Below are 14,210 nucleotides of genomic sequence, written 5' to 3'. Positions count from 1 at the left end.
ACCCCTTCCCGCTTCCCCCACCCACTCCCAGGGGACCAGCTGCCCCTGGCGGGGAAGCATCAGGGCGAGTGTGCGGGCTGGGACCTGAGCTGGGTGTGAACAAAGAGTGTGGGGCCGTGAGGGACCAAAGAGTGTAGGGCTGAGAGTGCAGGGCAGGGGCTGTCTCAGGTCCGAATGTCAAGCCTCATCCATGGTTCCTCTGCCCTTCCAGTGCCCCATTCCCCGAATTTGCTCCCAGTCCAAGTCTCCATCCCCCAGGGGATGAAAGAGTGGTACACAGAGAGGCAGAAATTAGAGTACGAGGCAGGGCATAGGGATGGGGCAGAGAATGAGGGGGTGACGGGAAGGAAACGTGGAGGTCTTGTTTGGGCAAAATGCCCCAAAGGGAGACCTGGAGGCATCCTTAGGGTCCAACTTGGGGTTTCCAAGGGTGCCTTTTCTCACCGTGCAGGCATCCCCAGCTGACTTCCAGACTCCCTGCTGACTGGCCCCATTCATAAACGATGACCCCCAAGCTCCTAGACAGCATTCTCCTAGAAAGAGTCCCAGCCTCCCCCTGCTCCCAGGGGATGCCCGCTTGCCACTCTCCCAGCCCAGACACCTGGCCCTGGTGCGGACCACGGGATGAGCCAGTGTGGGACAGATGTGGGCGGGAAGGGACAAGGATGGGGGGGCCGGGCCGGGACAGGCCTGGCTGGTGAGCGAGCAGCGGTGACAAACGGGCTGTGCGGGGGCGAGGGGCGGGGGGCGGACGGCGGCTGATTTATCTGGGTTATTTATGCCGCGGACGAGGCAGGAGAAGCGGTTAATGAGAGTCCCAGCGAAGGGGGGTGGGGAGGCCCGAACGTGATCTGAGGCGACTGAAGAGGGTTAGCGTCCCACCACCAGGCCCTGCCCCCACTGTCTGCCAGTACTCTTTGCACCCCCACCCCTTTCCTCCTAGGGCCAGCCCCGCACCCTCTCCTGTGTCTGGTACCAACATCTCCATCGCCTTTGGGGCACTCTCCAGCAGAGGCGACGGGTCACTGGGACTGAAGGGGCCCAGGTCCACCGTGGGGGTGGGAGGGCATTAGGAGGAACTGGGGACGGGACTAGGAGAGGGAGGGCAGGAAGGAGATGAAAAATCCTGGCTGGCCGGAAACTAGCAAAGTCTGTGGGGTCTGTGGGGGAGGGCTGGGACGGAAGCGGCGCTTGTGGGAGTGGGTGGGCTGCGCTGCCCGAAACCTTGGAACTGAGGCTGGAGAGAGCTGGTGTCAGCCAGGAGCCATGCTGGGGGCCCAAGTAAGTAGATGAGACAGGTTGGCCAGGAAGGGGGGCTGGTCAGGGAGCAGACAGAGCTGGGAAAGGAGGGGGAGAAGATCCAGAGAAGGAGGGGGAGAGGGCTTTGCAGCAGCGAAAGCTGCTGGGAGCAGATAAGGCGGCACAGCAGCAGGAGGGATTAAAGCTCTGAGGGGCAAGGGGGGGGGCTGTGTGGGATGGGGTGGGGGTGGGGGGCAGGGAGGAGAGGGTTGAGGGCAAGACACCAGCGCCAAGGAGATAAGTGGGGAAAGTGAGGGCTGCCGCTGGGCCAGGATTTTATCAAGGGCCAAGATGTGGTCATCGACTGGGAAAGGAGAGAAGGAACTCCTCATCATCTGTTCCGGGGAGGGGTACTTTTCTGCTGCTGACAGAGCCCCGGCCCTGCACATGTCAGGGGCAGCAGGGCTAGGCAGAGAGACGCACTGCTGAGGGCAGGATGCAGGTGGATTTGGGGGGCGGGGCAAGTGGCAGGGGCCAGCACTGGGAGCCATGGAGGGGAAGACTAGACTGACTGAGGACACACAGCGCCTCCTAGAGGTAGCCAGTGGAACTCAAGAATGCCACAGGGACCTGTCCTGGCACCGATGACCTATCATGCCCAGGCCGTGGCAAGGACCAGAGTTTCAGAGGAGGCTTCTTTGTGAGGGGTGTGGGCTTGGGAGGCGTGCAGTTGGCTTCCTGTGGCTCACGCCTCGAGCCCGATGCCCCTCGCCACCTCTTCCCTCTGGCTCTCTGAGCCTCCCCAAAGGATGTGCTTGGGGTGGGTGAGGCCCCTGCTCCGTCCAGACGAGTGCCCAGGGCAGTTCAGAGGTGGCCACAGTGGCAGAACGGAGCCTGGGGGTGGGAAGGGGAGAAGGAGGGGCTGGGGGAGGAGAGCGGGGGAGGCGGGCGGGGCCGGGTAATTGCGTGTTTGCTAGTTCTCCCGTCTCTGCACACGAGGGAGCGCGTGTTGGTGGGTGTAGCTTCGCCTCGAGGAGTATGTGTCTGTTGGCAGAGGTGTCAGTGTCTGTCTCAGGGGTCTGGACTCTCCTTGGCCCCCACCCACTCCCTTTGTGTTTTGGGGAGCGCGGCTCTGGGCACACCCAGCTGTGCTCCGTGCTGATGCGGCAGATGTGGTGGGGCCCCAGCTGTGCCTGCTTCCCGGAGAGGGGGAGGGGGCTGCAATCTGCTCCCCCGATAATGGCTGCTAAGTGCTAGGAGGAGGGGATGGAGACTGAGGTGGGACTGGGGCCCCGGACAGCCTGGCCAAGGGGACAGGAGGGAGATGAGGGCCCTGCCCCGCCCCACCCTGGCCTGGCCAGCCTCCCCCGTCTGTGTTCTTGGCTCAGCCTCTCCCCCTCGCTGGCTCCTGAAGCCCATCCAAATTTCTCTCCACACTCAGTCCCTGTCCCCAGCTCTCCTCCCCTGTCGCCCCATCCAGCTTGGTGCCAGGGACCCACCCCCCTCCCCAGCCCCCAGCTTGCTCCCCCTCGCTGATTTTACAGAATAATCTTTTTATGGAAACCGAAAAAAGCGCTAATGGCAGGAGCACACCCCTCCCCCGCATCCCTCCCCCTGCTCATCCCCCCACTTCCCACCCTGGTTCCTTCTTGTCTTGTCTCCCTTCTCAATCCCTCCCCAGGGCTGGCACCCTCTTAAACCCTACGTGGCCAGTGAGGGTTGGGAGTGGGGTCCCAGCAGTGGTGGGTAAGGGGGCTCCCTGCTCCCCGTCCAGAGGCACGGTGCTTCCATATCTTGGGCCCTTCAGAGAGGGATGAGGCTTTAGGTCTCTCCCAGCACAGAAAAGGGCTGGAGAGGGGTGGGTGCATCACAATCTCTGTCCTTCTTAGACCCCCCCACCACACAACAGTGACTTCCTCAGCCTGCGGGGTGGAGGGGGCACGGTGAAGAACATGTCACAAAGATCTCAGCCTCACCAGCTGCCCCCCTTCCAACACTGACCCTTTCCCCTTCCAGTGCCTCCCCTCACCATGTCCCCACCCCCACTGGGTCTAGGAGGGGGATCCCGGGGGCCAGGGCCTGACACAGACTTATTGGATTTCACGGTGTTTTGCTGAGAAAATAATTAAATTATCATATTTATGATGGAGCTGCCATGGCCTCTGCCAACCACTTGGAACAGAAGGGTCAGAGCTGGGGGGAGGAGAGGGAAGGACCCAGATCCTGGCCCTATGACCCATCCTCTCCCAGCCCCTTCCTTGGGGCGATGACCCCAGGCCCAGAGTGGGATCCTACAACACCCTGCCCGCCCCCACCCCCCTGCAGAGATGATGCAAGTCTGAACTAGAGGCTGGGACAGGATACGGGGAAAGGGGCCGAGTAAAGGCAGGTTATAGGTCAGGACTGCTAAGACCTGGGTCACTCTCCACACGATGTGCCACAGCCCACAGGGCCTGAGGGCACGTCGAGGCGACATCTAGCCCGATTCCCCTGTCACTCTCAGTCCAGCTTCTGAGAAAGCACATCTTCCTAACTGCCCGGCTATGAAGCCATGAAATCCTGGGCTCTGTCCCAGACCCCGGTGCTGATAACAAGGCCCGGCACCCTGCCGCCTGCCACCCCTGCCTGCTGCCAGGACCCCCTCCTCCCTCCCACCCACGCCCTGCTCCCCCCCATTCTCTTCGGGTAATTAGATTCCTCTCAATTAGCAGATTACGATCATTACCAGCTCATCTGGCAACTCAGCTCCGCACCCACAGCTGGGGAAAGGGGGGCACCAAGAGGGGCACGCGGGGGTCATGAGCAAACATGAGAACTGGTGGAGAGGAGGGCTGAAACCTCCCAGAGGGCAGAGCCAGGGTGATGGGAGGCAGCCAGGGCCCCTCATGGAACAGGGTGCCTCCCACTGTGTTTCCGGAGAGAATGGCACCCACTCAGGCCCGCCCTGCCTGCCAGGGGAGAAGAGACAGAGATGCGAGGCCTCCGGCGGGCGGAGGCAAAACCCCCACCCCGCCAAAAGCCAGGCTGGGAGCAGATGGAGCTGGCAAAGCGGAAAACAGGCCAGGGCTGGGGCGCGGCGGGAACCAAGCGGCACGGGCTGCTGGGGGACAGCCTCCGGGCTTGCGCCCCCAGTTCCTGTGCCTGCTGCCCGACCGAAATCCTTCACCTTTCCCTTCAGAATCCTTCCTGGTGCCTGAGCCAGGCCCAGTGAGTAGGAACCAGGGGCAAAAGCAGGGACCATCAGGTAGGGAACTTGAGGGCCTTCCTCCTGAGCAGTGCAAGAGGCTGAGGCAGTGGGAGGGGGAGATTTACCAGGGCTCCAGATTCATTATTCATGAGCCCGCAGCAACGACTCCAATTTAAATGCTAATGTGGGGGGGCCTGACTCAGCTGCCCCGCTTCCGCCCCCACCCCCAGCCCAGGCACAAGCAGAGTCCGTGCTGGCACCAAGGTTCACGGGGTTTATTAGGGAGTAGGGAGGGAGCCCAGAAGTCCCCAGGCCACCCACGTTGCTCCCCGGCACGTGAAGATCCTGCTGGTTTTCACTGGTCCTTTCTGGACACTGGCTGGCCAAGCAGGCAGCAGCTCGAGGGGAGCGGGTAGGAGTTGGGGGCGTTCTGGCAGGCCCCCCTCAGAGGATGATCTGGTTGGTAAAGCTGTGGCTCAGCTCCTTGTGTGGCAAAACAATCGAGTTCAGGATGAGCACCTCAGCAGGGATCCGGACGCGGCAGCCTGGACAGGGGGTACCAGGGGGAGGTCATGGGAGGACAGACAGGGGCAGGGAGCTGGGGGCCACTGCCAGCAGGGAGGGATCCCTCCTGCCCATATGCGCCCCTGGCCTTCTGCCCCCAGTGACTCACACAGAACCTGGCACACAGCAGGCACTTTGTGACTAAAGCAGGCACTTTGCTAAAAGAAGAATCACACGCACACACAGATGAACAAACGCTCCCCACAGGCCACTGGCCTTCACCTGCAGGACTGCTCTCGCAGCCCTGGGCTCCCCAGGAAGACATACCCAGGATGGTGATGGCAGGCCGCAGCTTCCCATCCTTGAAGAGGCTCTCGCTATCCATGCGAGCTCGGGGATCATTGGGGTTGGGGTCATTGGGAGTACCCTCCACACGGGCCCAGCGCCCCACGGTGCTCCCCCAGCCCACGATGCTGTGCAGAACACAGGTGTGTTCCTGCCAAACAAGGTGGCATGAGGTGAGGGCAGGGAAGCAGAGGAACAGGACGGTGTGAGGCGGGGACGGAGGTAGAGCCCACGAAGTTCACCGTTGCCTGCTCTGGGCCCTCCCTACTTCCTTGCAGGGCACCACATGCCGCTGTGCGCCTTGGTGCCTACCTGCAATGTAGCTCCATGGAGGACGATGCTCTCCCGAAGCCGCACACCCTCACCCACGGTCACCCCCTTCCCGATGGAGACATTGGGGCCCAGCTGTGGAGAAGAGCACATACCATAAGCCAAGTCCAAGTCCCTCCTAGAACACGTAAGGGAGGGGCAACCTGCTCAAAGCCACAGGTTGTGATAAAGTGGAGAGTAGCACCAGGAGCGTAGGCAGAACCTGTATCACCCACCCACCCTGACCACCCCCTCCTCTTCCTGGGGCAAAGTTCACCACTTACCACAGCTGATGGGGCCACCTTAGCTGTGGGGTGGATGTACACGTTTCCTAGAAGCAGAAGAGAGGCCCTGGGGGCAAATACCCCAAACCATATCTGAATGGGAGGGGCAGGGATTGAGACACAAACTCTGGACCTGAGGTCAGGAACCTGGGCTCAGAGGGCATAGGGTCTGAGGTGGAAAGTCAAGGTTAATTGGGAGGCCAGGCCCGGTGGCTCAAGCCTGTAATCCCAGCACTTTGGGAAGCCGAGGTGAGATTGCCTGAGTCCAGGGGTTCAAGATCAGCCTGGGCAACTTGGTGAGGCCTCGTCTCTACTATAAATCAAAAAATTAGCCAGGCGTGGTGGCACACGTTTGTAGTTCCAGCTACTTGGAAGGATCGCCTGAGCCCAGCAGGTTGAGGCTGCAGTAGCCATGAGCGTGCCACTGCACTCCAGCTTGAGTGACAGAGCGAGACTCCAACTCAAAAAAAAAAAAAAAAGAATTGGGGCAGAGTAGGTACCTCGGATTCGTGGGCCCCCTGGGGTGTGCTTGGCCAGTCGTTCTGGGTGAGTGACCTGGTATCGGCTCAGATAGAGGCGGGAGGCGTAGAGGGCTGAACTGGAGGCCACAAAGGGGGATAGGGCTCAGAGGCCAGCAGGGCCTGTGCCCACCACCCCAAAGTCTCGACCCTCAGGCAACCCAACTTCCCCATCAGAGTCACCGAAGCCTCTACTCTCACCCTCTCATACCCTGCGGACTTGATCTGGCTCCAGATGCCATCAGTGAGGTGCACATATATCTGGCCCTGTCCTGCCAGGGCTGAGAACACATCCTGCTCCAGACGGATGGTACCTGCCCCCGGCCACAAGCCTGGAGAGTCCTCCCTGGCAGAGAGGAAAAACGCCAACATTGGCTCCCTGGCTGAGTCCTGACTGTGGGGCTAACACAGTCAACCAGCCAAACAGGAGTCAGAGGGATCCCCACCACCTCTCCAAGCCCTTCTGCAGGTCTGGCCAGTTCCTCCAAAGGGCGGCTCAGATCCTAGGAACCTCTTCTACCCCGCCCCAGCTCGGGTAGGTGCTATCACAAGGGAGCCCCAGGCAGAGACCCACTTCTCATCCCTGCCCCAGACCCAAAGGAGTTCCCCCATCTTCATGTTCTCCTCTCCCCTCAGCCCTCCACCCGCCCCAAGTCACCTCCCATTCATTGGATGGAATGAAACACAGACAGACTCACCCCAGAGCAAGGCAGCTGGTGAGGGCAGAGACAGTCACAGAAAGGGGGAGAGAGAGATGGTAGAGATGCCAGCTCAGCAGAAACAGAGAGAGAGAGGCCAGGAGAGATGGAGAGAGAAGCAGAGACATGGGTGGGAATGAGAAATGGCTATGAGCAGAGTATGAGATGGGAACATGGGTGGGTTGGGGGTATAGGGCAAGAGATCCCTAGAACAGCTTTTAGGACTAGGAGGGAGAACCCTGGGATTGTGGCGAGTAGGGCTCTGGGTGCTACATTCCAAGGGGAGCCTCAGCCTGAGAGTACATGTGAGTTGGGGGGGGGAGAGAGGGGGGAGAGAGAGAGAGAGAGAGAGAGAGAGAGAGAATGTGTGTGTGTGTGTGTGTGTGTGTGTGTGTGTGTGTGTGTCTGCACCCGAGTGCGTGTGCGCCCAACTGTGTGTTGCCGTCTGTTCTGGAAGACGTCTCTGGGACACTCAGGGCTTGAGAGAAATGGACCAGAAGGGGAGTGGGCAGGCGGTGACAGAGGAGGAACTGGGATGGATAAGGAAGAGGGACAGAATGAGGTTAGAAGGGGAGGGACTCTGGAGGCTCAGCTGGAAATGACAAGTGAAGAAGGGAGGAGTGGGGAGGAAGGTAAGCAGGTTGAGATGGAGCCTGTAGAGACTGGTGTGTGTCAGGGTCCATGACTGGGGGAACTTGGGGTTACAGGGCCATGGGGCCTGCCTCACAATTGCCCATCCTGCTGATTACGCTGGAAGACATCCCGAAGGGGCTTCAGGGCTTCCGGGGAAAAGAGATAGATGCCACAGTTGATGATGTCACTGATAAACGTGCTGGGTTTCTCCACATAGTGCAGGACCTGAGGACAGGGAAGGCTGGGTTCAGTGGAGGAAGAGACCACAGTCCCCTAAGACCCTCTGATCTCCAGGCCCTCCCTGCTGCCAAGGTGGTCTTCCTAAAATGCAGCATGCATCCTGCTACTGCCTGGCTTTAAACCCTGAGATTCACCAGATTCATCTTCAGATCAGCCCACAGTCCGTGCCTTTCCCTGCCTGATATTTCCCATCTCCTCTTCCCAGACACAATTCCCTGCCATTGTATGCCAGTGCCTGCAATGTCCTCTCCCATCACTTCATCTGGAAAACCTCCCTTCCCAAACCCAGTTGACATCGCCACTCCCTCTGTGAGTCCTCTTGTCGTCCCCAGAGTTAGCTATTCATGCCTGAGCACCCCCAGTCTCTGGTCACATCTCCCCCGTGACACTGTGTCATTTGCAAAGATTGGCTTTTGACCATCTCTTCCCCTAGACAGAGGATGCTTGAGAGGCAGGGACTGTGCACTTTTAGCTCTGTTCCTCTCACACCTACCTGGTGCCTGGCACAAAACTATGTATGTAGATATCTGTGCATGTGTGTGGGTACATGTATGTTCCTGTGTATGTTTTATATTAAAGTGGGAACAAATAAAAGGGGTGTGTGAAAGTCAATCAGGCTAAGGGGCAGGGAGTTTCATAAACAGGGACAGAGCCCTTCTGCCTTGTCTCCCACCTCCATAGCTATGGAGCATTATGCTATTTCCTGTCTCCAAGCCTTTGCACATGCCATTCCCTCTGCCTGCAGCGCCCTCCTGTCTCCTTCTTCAGCTCAGATCTAGCTTCCTCCGGGAAGCCCTTTCCACTCCCACTTAGGGAAGAGGCTGGGTCCTCCCTCGCCCTGGCTTTTTGTTCCCATAATACCCTGTACCTACATTTATTAGAGCACTATACCCAGGGATATCAACTGTTCCCCCTTCCTCCTAGCCAGTCTCTTTTCAAGGGATATAAAATGATTAACTGGGGAATATCCACCTGCTTGACAAGATTGGGGCCCACCCCAAAGCATCCCAGCATTCTCTAGAGGTGTTGGGTGGGGGGATGATGAAATGAGTAGGTACCCACCCAGCCCCCTTTGTTTTCACCTCGTGTGTCTGTGGATTCTCAACAATACAGCCATAGTTGAGGGACTGCGTCCTGTTAGCCTGAAAGACAGACACACCCGACACAGTGACCCGCCTGCTCCAGGGCAGGCAGGTCTGTTTTCTCCTTCTTTCTTTCTCTCCCCTACAGCACCTGGCACGCAGCTCTGCCACTGACAGGCCTTCAGCAAGGGTGAGAACTGACAGCTGCTCTCCCCCTCCCTACTTCTGAACAGCCAAAGGGCTCGGGGTCTCTACTGTCACCTCATTTCTGCTGGAGCAGTACATCTACCTCCTGACACCAGCTCCCATTCCAACTCCCAGGGGCTACCCCTGCCTCCCCAACACCCTGCATTCCAAGAAGCTCTCCAGATCACCCCTTTATACCTTCCAGTTCCCCAGCCCCCTCACCGTGGTGCCAAGGAGTAAGAAAGGGTGACGCTCGCATCTGTGGGCATCCAACATAGCGTTTAAGGGGAAGTCAGAGCAGACATCAGCATTGAGCACAAAGAACGCTTCTGGGCCCCCAGCCAGGATCTGGTCTCGGAAGTGGTAGAGACCACCCCCTGTGCCCAACGGGGCAAATTCCTGAAGGTACCTGTCCCCAGAGACCCCAGAGCCAGCTCAGTGGACCTGAGGAAACAGATACCATGAACTAGGGTACCTGACCCCCGCCAGCTCCCAGGAGTACTCCTGCCCAAGAACCATCGAGAAACTATATATATTCTGGAATTCTGATATGCCCAAACAAGAATCCTTCTAGTATGTGAGGGTGAACTCTGGCAAATGCTGACTCAGCCCACTCCCAAGAACTCAGAGCCCTGGGTACCCCGATCCCCTATATATGTATGTATGTACAAACACCTGACTGGAAGGTTAAACTCCTGCTGGGCAGCTTCTAGAAACTGGGTAAGGGGCTCATCAGGTTGGTAGAAGCCAATGAGCAGAATCTCCTGCATCCCAGGAACCTGAGGACAACGAAAGAGGTAGGGAGGAAACATATTTGATAGGAGGGAATGTTAGGGAAACCCCTGGTTCTGGCCCAAAGTTCAGAGACCACAGTTTCAACCTCAGCTTGGCAGCCCCTGGCACTCATCTTACCACTCCAGCCTGTTTTCCCTCTGAACAATGAGGAAGATAGAAGAAAGTTTCAGGTCTGAGCTTTTCAGTCTTTTATTACCCCAACCCACCTACACTGGGACTCACTCTAGGATACTTTGCCTACCAAGCTGCATTAAAGGATAATCCATTCATTATCCCCATGGTTTTTTTTTTTCTTTTTTTTTGAGTTGGAGTCTCACTCTGTCACCCAGGCTGTAGTGCAGTGGCACGCTCATGGCCACCCATCCTCGACCTGCTGGGTGAGCTCAGACGATCCTTTTGTCTCAGCCTTCCAAGTAGCTGGAACAATAGGGGTGTGCCACCACACCCGGCTAATTTTTTGGTTCATTGTAGAGACAAGGTCTCACCATATTGACCAGTCTGGTCTCGAACCTGTGAGCTCAGATAATCCTCTCGTCTCCAACTCCCAAAGTGCTAGGATTACAGGCATGGGCAACTGCCTTTGGCTTTTTCCTCCCATGTTTATTATCTGTCAGCCTAAGCTTGAGATTAGCATAAGGTAAGGGTACCATTTATCAAGGGTCTGCATTGCACTAGGCATTTTACAAATGTCATTTCTAAGCTCTGCCATCCCTCAAAGTAGGTCTAATCATTTCCATTTCACAGATACGGAAGCTGAGGATCAGAGGGAATGAAATCTGCTCCAGACCTCACAGCAGGCAGAAACTGAATTCAAACCAAAATTTTGCCTGTCCCAATATCAAAAGCAATAAAGAAATGAGCTCCATATAACTAAACATATGAATTCTGTGCTTGGTTATCACGAAGAGTCCCCATGTCATGGTTTCAAATTGTCTCTAAGGTCCCTATCTGATCTCATATCCGTACTTTAAAAACAGGAACGAAATCTGAACAGGAAAAGGCCAGATGAGAGACTAGATTAGGGGAAGACAGCAGGACAGCTGCAGAGCAAAACTTGAGAGTGCCATTTACACTGTCATCTGTGAATTATGGTCCCTGGAGTTATGTCTGGTGGGAAGAGCTCATGGTCGGGAAAGGGGGAAATATGGCATGAACGAAAAGAGCAAGAGGAGTGGGGAATCTGTGGGGTTACCTGGGCACAGGCCTCAATATGGTGCTGGATCATAGGGACCCCTGCCACAGGAAACAGTGGCTTGGGCACCTCAAAAGACAAAGGTCTGAAGCGAGTCCCTGGGAGAGGAGAGAGAACATTTTAGCTTCCTGTGTTCTTCTTTCCCTCTCCCCACCAGCCTCCTCCTCCCATTTTCCTGGCCCTCACCCTTTTGAGGGCCTCCAATCAGGATCACGGCTTTGAGCATGATGGTGACTGTTACCTAAATTTCAAATCCCAACAGAAAATCAAGCTCAGATTTCATGCCCCAACCAAGCCCCAAAACCCAAATAGCAACACTCAGCACAGTCCCAGGATGTAAACCCAAAGCTCAATATAATCCCTGCCCGGATACAACACCTCACAAATCCCACACATCTCATATCTCAAATCCCAACAGAGAAATTGGGCTCAGATCTCACATCCCAACCAAACCCCAAACCCCAAATAGCAACACTGAGCCCTCTCCCAAGATATAAACCCAAAGCTCAATATAGTCCCTGCCTGGACACAACACCTCACAAATCCCACACATCTCAAATCCCAACCCAGATTCCAGTCGGCCCTCAAACCGCACAGTGATTCCTACCAAATTCTGAAACACACTCCACAATTTGATCTCTAACAGACCTCCTTCTGCCATGAACGAATTCTGCAAATCCAGAAACCCCCTTCAGACCTCAAACCTCAAAAAACTGAAACCTCAAACGCAAACCCACTGATTCCCAAACTGTTGCACCCTCGTTCTAGATGTTAAGCCCTGAATCCCAATACTGAACCCTGATAAAGGAACTGCAAACCGAATGAGCCCCAGATATTCAACTTCGATCCTAAACATAAATTCCATATATTGAAGTAACACTAATCTGCATTTGCTGATCCCCCGATCCTAGCAAAAACCCTCTATGTACTGAACATGGGTCCTAAAACTAACCTCTGTATGTTGAACCCCGGATCACAAGACAGGTTCCCTTGGCATCCCAAACACTAGACCTACTGACCCCGGAGTCCTAATACTGACGACTGGTGCTGAACCTCTGGATTCGAAGGACTGATTGCTGAACCTCTGAATCCCACAACCGATTGTCAAAACACGCCTAGCCTCTCGTGGCTAGGGGTTGTGGGACCAACACCAGAGCGGTCGCGCAAAAGGCCAGCCGGCACCTCCGAGCCCGCCCTCCGTCGGGGGCCGTCCACGCCCCTCACCCCTCCCGGCGGCCCTCCACCAGCTCCTTTTACCACCAGCCCCCTTTATTCCTGCTCTGCCGCCGGCGACGGCTTGCTCCTTCCGCACACGTGTCTTCTCGCGACTCGCGAGAACTACTTCGCAGGGCCTACCGGGAACTGTAGTTCTGAAGCTCCCTCCCCCCTTCTTTGGAGAGAGAAGGAAGGCGGTGGCCAGACCCGGGGCCATAGCCAAGGGGTTGAGGAGGCGGAGTTAAGAGACGAGGGTGGGGCCTGGGAAGCAAAGGCTGGAACCTAAGACTGGAACCCGAGCTGCGGAGGAATGGGCCCGAGAGCAGCAGCCGAAGTAGAAAACCAGGTCGCCGGAAAGGCGGAACTGGAGACCGGGGAGGCGTGGCCAGAGTTCGAGGGGGCGGAGCCAGACGCCGACAGCCGCGCGGAGGCGGGGCTTGAGGCACAAAAAAAGAGAAGAAGGCGGGACCACAGGCTACTGCCAGTCCCTCTGGGAGGCGAAGTAGCGTCCGACGGTAAGACACCGTATCTCAGATTTACTGTCTGCAAAATGAAGCACTGAACTAGGCCCTCTCCAGACTTCCCTCTGAATGCAACCTTCTGTAATCTTGGTGTGTGGGCCTGGAATAAGTTGGACGCGGGTGCCAGGGAAAGGGATGGCGACGCCAGAGGACACACTCGACGCGGAGGGTCAGAGAGAGCGGCTTTATTAAGCAAGATGGAGCAGGGTTGTGGGTCCCACCCACCCCGGGCTTGCAGCCAGGGCAAAAGAGCTGAGGGTCCCTTTCAGGCCACGTCCACGCGAGCGAAGCTCTGGTCCATGCCCAGGCTGTTCTCCACGTATACTTCGTACTTGCCGCTGTCCTGGGGCGTGGCCCGGCGAATGGTCAGCGTCGTAGTGGTACTGCCGATCTCGAAGAACACCCTGGGGAGTGGTGGCGGGGGGAGGGAGGGAGAGGCCGCGGGTCAGTTGACGCGCGCCCTGGGCCTGGCGCATTAGCCAGCTCTGGTCGCCTCCTCCCAGGTCCCCGCCCCCACCCCGCCTCCGCTGGTCTTTTGGGCTCAGTCGCGCCCAGGTTGCAGCCCCAGGCCCTGCCCTTGCCGCCGGTCCCAGCCCTCGCCTGTCGTCTTCCTCGATGTCCTCCCCGTCCTTGGTCCAGCCCACGTCGGGCGCAGGCTCGCCCATGATCTCCGCCGTCAGCGTCACTGTGGCGCCTTTGCGCGCCTTGGTGTTGTCGGGTCCCTTTTGAATCTTCGCCGGGACTAGAGGACGGGAAGGGAATCGCGACCCACTAAGGGACCTGGATATGAGGCAGGGCAAGAGCATCATCTGCCCCGCTAATATGCGGCCCTGAGCTCATATAAACTTGCGTTTAAACTCGCAGTGTGACGTTGGGCTGATTATTAGCCTCTCGGGTTTCACCTCCTCAGCCGCCAAATGGGATTTATCCCCGCCCCTCCTACTTCGCGGGGCGAATAGAGGATCCAAAGCGATAACGCGGGCCAAAGCCCCGGAACGTTCACACATCTCGCGGTGCCTCGGAGACAGCGCCGGGTAGTGGGAATTGCCCGGGGTCGGGCGCGGGAAGACCCGGCTCTAACCCTGGCTCTACCTCTGCGGAGGTGTGTGACCTTGGGGCGCTGGAATCGCGAGATCGAAGCTCACAGCTGACTGCGCAGCCTGGTTGGGGCCGGGACCCGAGGCAGGGAAGGACGGAGGCGACGGGCGCGGCGATGCGCCCCAGGCTCTCTCCGGGGCGGGGCCGGCCGGGACCCCGTGGCT

At 57.6% G+C, this 14,210-nt stretch overlaps 2 protein-coding genes across 5 annotated transcripts; both read right to left on the bottom strand.

Annotated features, from left to right (window-relative positions):
- Positions 1-4,680: 4,680 nt before the first annotated feature.
- On the bottom strand, positions 4,681-12,514 carry GMPPA (GDP-mannose pyrophosphorylase A). 4 transcript variants are annotated; one of them, XM_021712807.1, is made up of 13 exons: positions 12,165-12,514; positions 11,399-11,453; positions 11,213-11,310; positions 9,901-10,004; positions 9,448-9,634; positions 9,040-9,099; positions 7,812-7,942; positions 7,085-7,099; positions 6,598-6,732; positions 6,369-6,466; positions 5,869-5,915; positions 5,588-5,680; positions 4,681-5,426 (listed from the first exon to the last, which is right to left on the bottom strand). In XM_021712807.1, exons 2-13 carry the CDS (start codon positions 11,436-11,438, stop codon positions 4,947-4,949), a joined length of 1,488 nt encoding a protein of 495 aa, XP_021568482.1. In that variant the 5' UTR covers positions 11,439-11,453; positions 12,165-12,514; the 3' UTR covers positions 4,681-4,946. The 4 variants fall into 4 exon arrangements, with proteins under 4 accessions (XP_021568482.1, XP_008057082.1, XP_021568483.1 ...); XM_008058891.1 differs by lacking the exon at positions 7,085-7,099 and having other exon boundaries at positions 4,681-4,971; positions 5,258-5,426; XM_021712808.1 differs by having other exon boundaries at positions 12,232-12,435.
- Positions 12,515-13,113: 599 nt separating this feature from the next.
- LOC103261257 (CAVP-target protein) lies at positions 13,114-13,824 on the bottom strand. The gene is made up of 2 exons (XM_021712805.1): positions 13,549-13,824; positions 13,114-13,352 (listed from the first exon to the last, which is right to left on the bottom strand). Exons 1-2 carry the CDS (start codon positions 13,755-13,757, stop codon positions 13,214-13,216), a joined length of 348 nt encoding a protein of 115 aa, XP_021568480.1. The 5' UTR covers positions 13,758-13,824; the 3' UTR covers positions 13,114-13,213.
- Between the last annotated feature and the right edge of the window lie 386 nt (positions 13,825-14,210).

The sequence above is a fragment of the Carlito syrichta genome, unplaced genomic scaffold (genome assembly GCF_000164805.1).
Source record: "Carlito syrichta isolate Samal-C Ts95f unplaced genomic scaffold, Tarsius_syrichta-2.0.1 Scaffold303646, whole genome shotgun sequence".
NCBI lineage: Eukaryota > Metazoa > Chordata > Mammalia > Primates > Tarsiidae > Carlito > Carlito syrichta.
Note: the sequence above shows the minus strand (reverse complement) of the source record. Positions and strands in the feature narration are given on the sequence as shown.

What these genes read in the sequence shown, in the direction of transcription:
- GMPPA (XM_021712807.1), bottom strand. Translation starts at nt 11,438, where the DNA reads ATGCTCAAAGCCGTGATCCTGATTGGAGGCCCTCAAAAGG. An exon ending in GAGTTTAACCTTCCAGTCAG is followed by an intron (nt 9,635 to 9,900) that starts GTGTTTGTACAT and finishes CTCTGGGGACAG; the next exon opens with GTACCTTCAGGAATTTGCCC. An exon ending in AGGTGGCCCCATCAGCTGTG is followed by an intron (nt 5,681 to 5,868) that starts GTAAGTGGTGAA and finishes TCTTCTCCACAG; the next exon opens with CTGGGCCCCAATGTCTCCAT.
- LOC103261257 (XM_021712805.1), bottom strand. Translation starts at nt 13,757, where the DNA reads ATGATGCTCTTGCCCTGCCTCATATCCAGGTCCCTTAGTGGGTCGCGA. An exon ending in GACATCGAGGAAGACGACAG is followed by an intron (nt 13,353 to 13,548) that starts GCGAGGGCTGGG and finishes ACCACTCCCCAG; the next exon opens with GGTGTTCTTCGAGATCGGCA.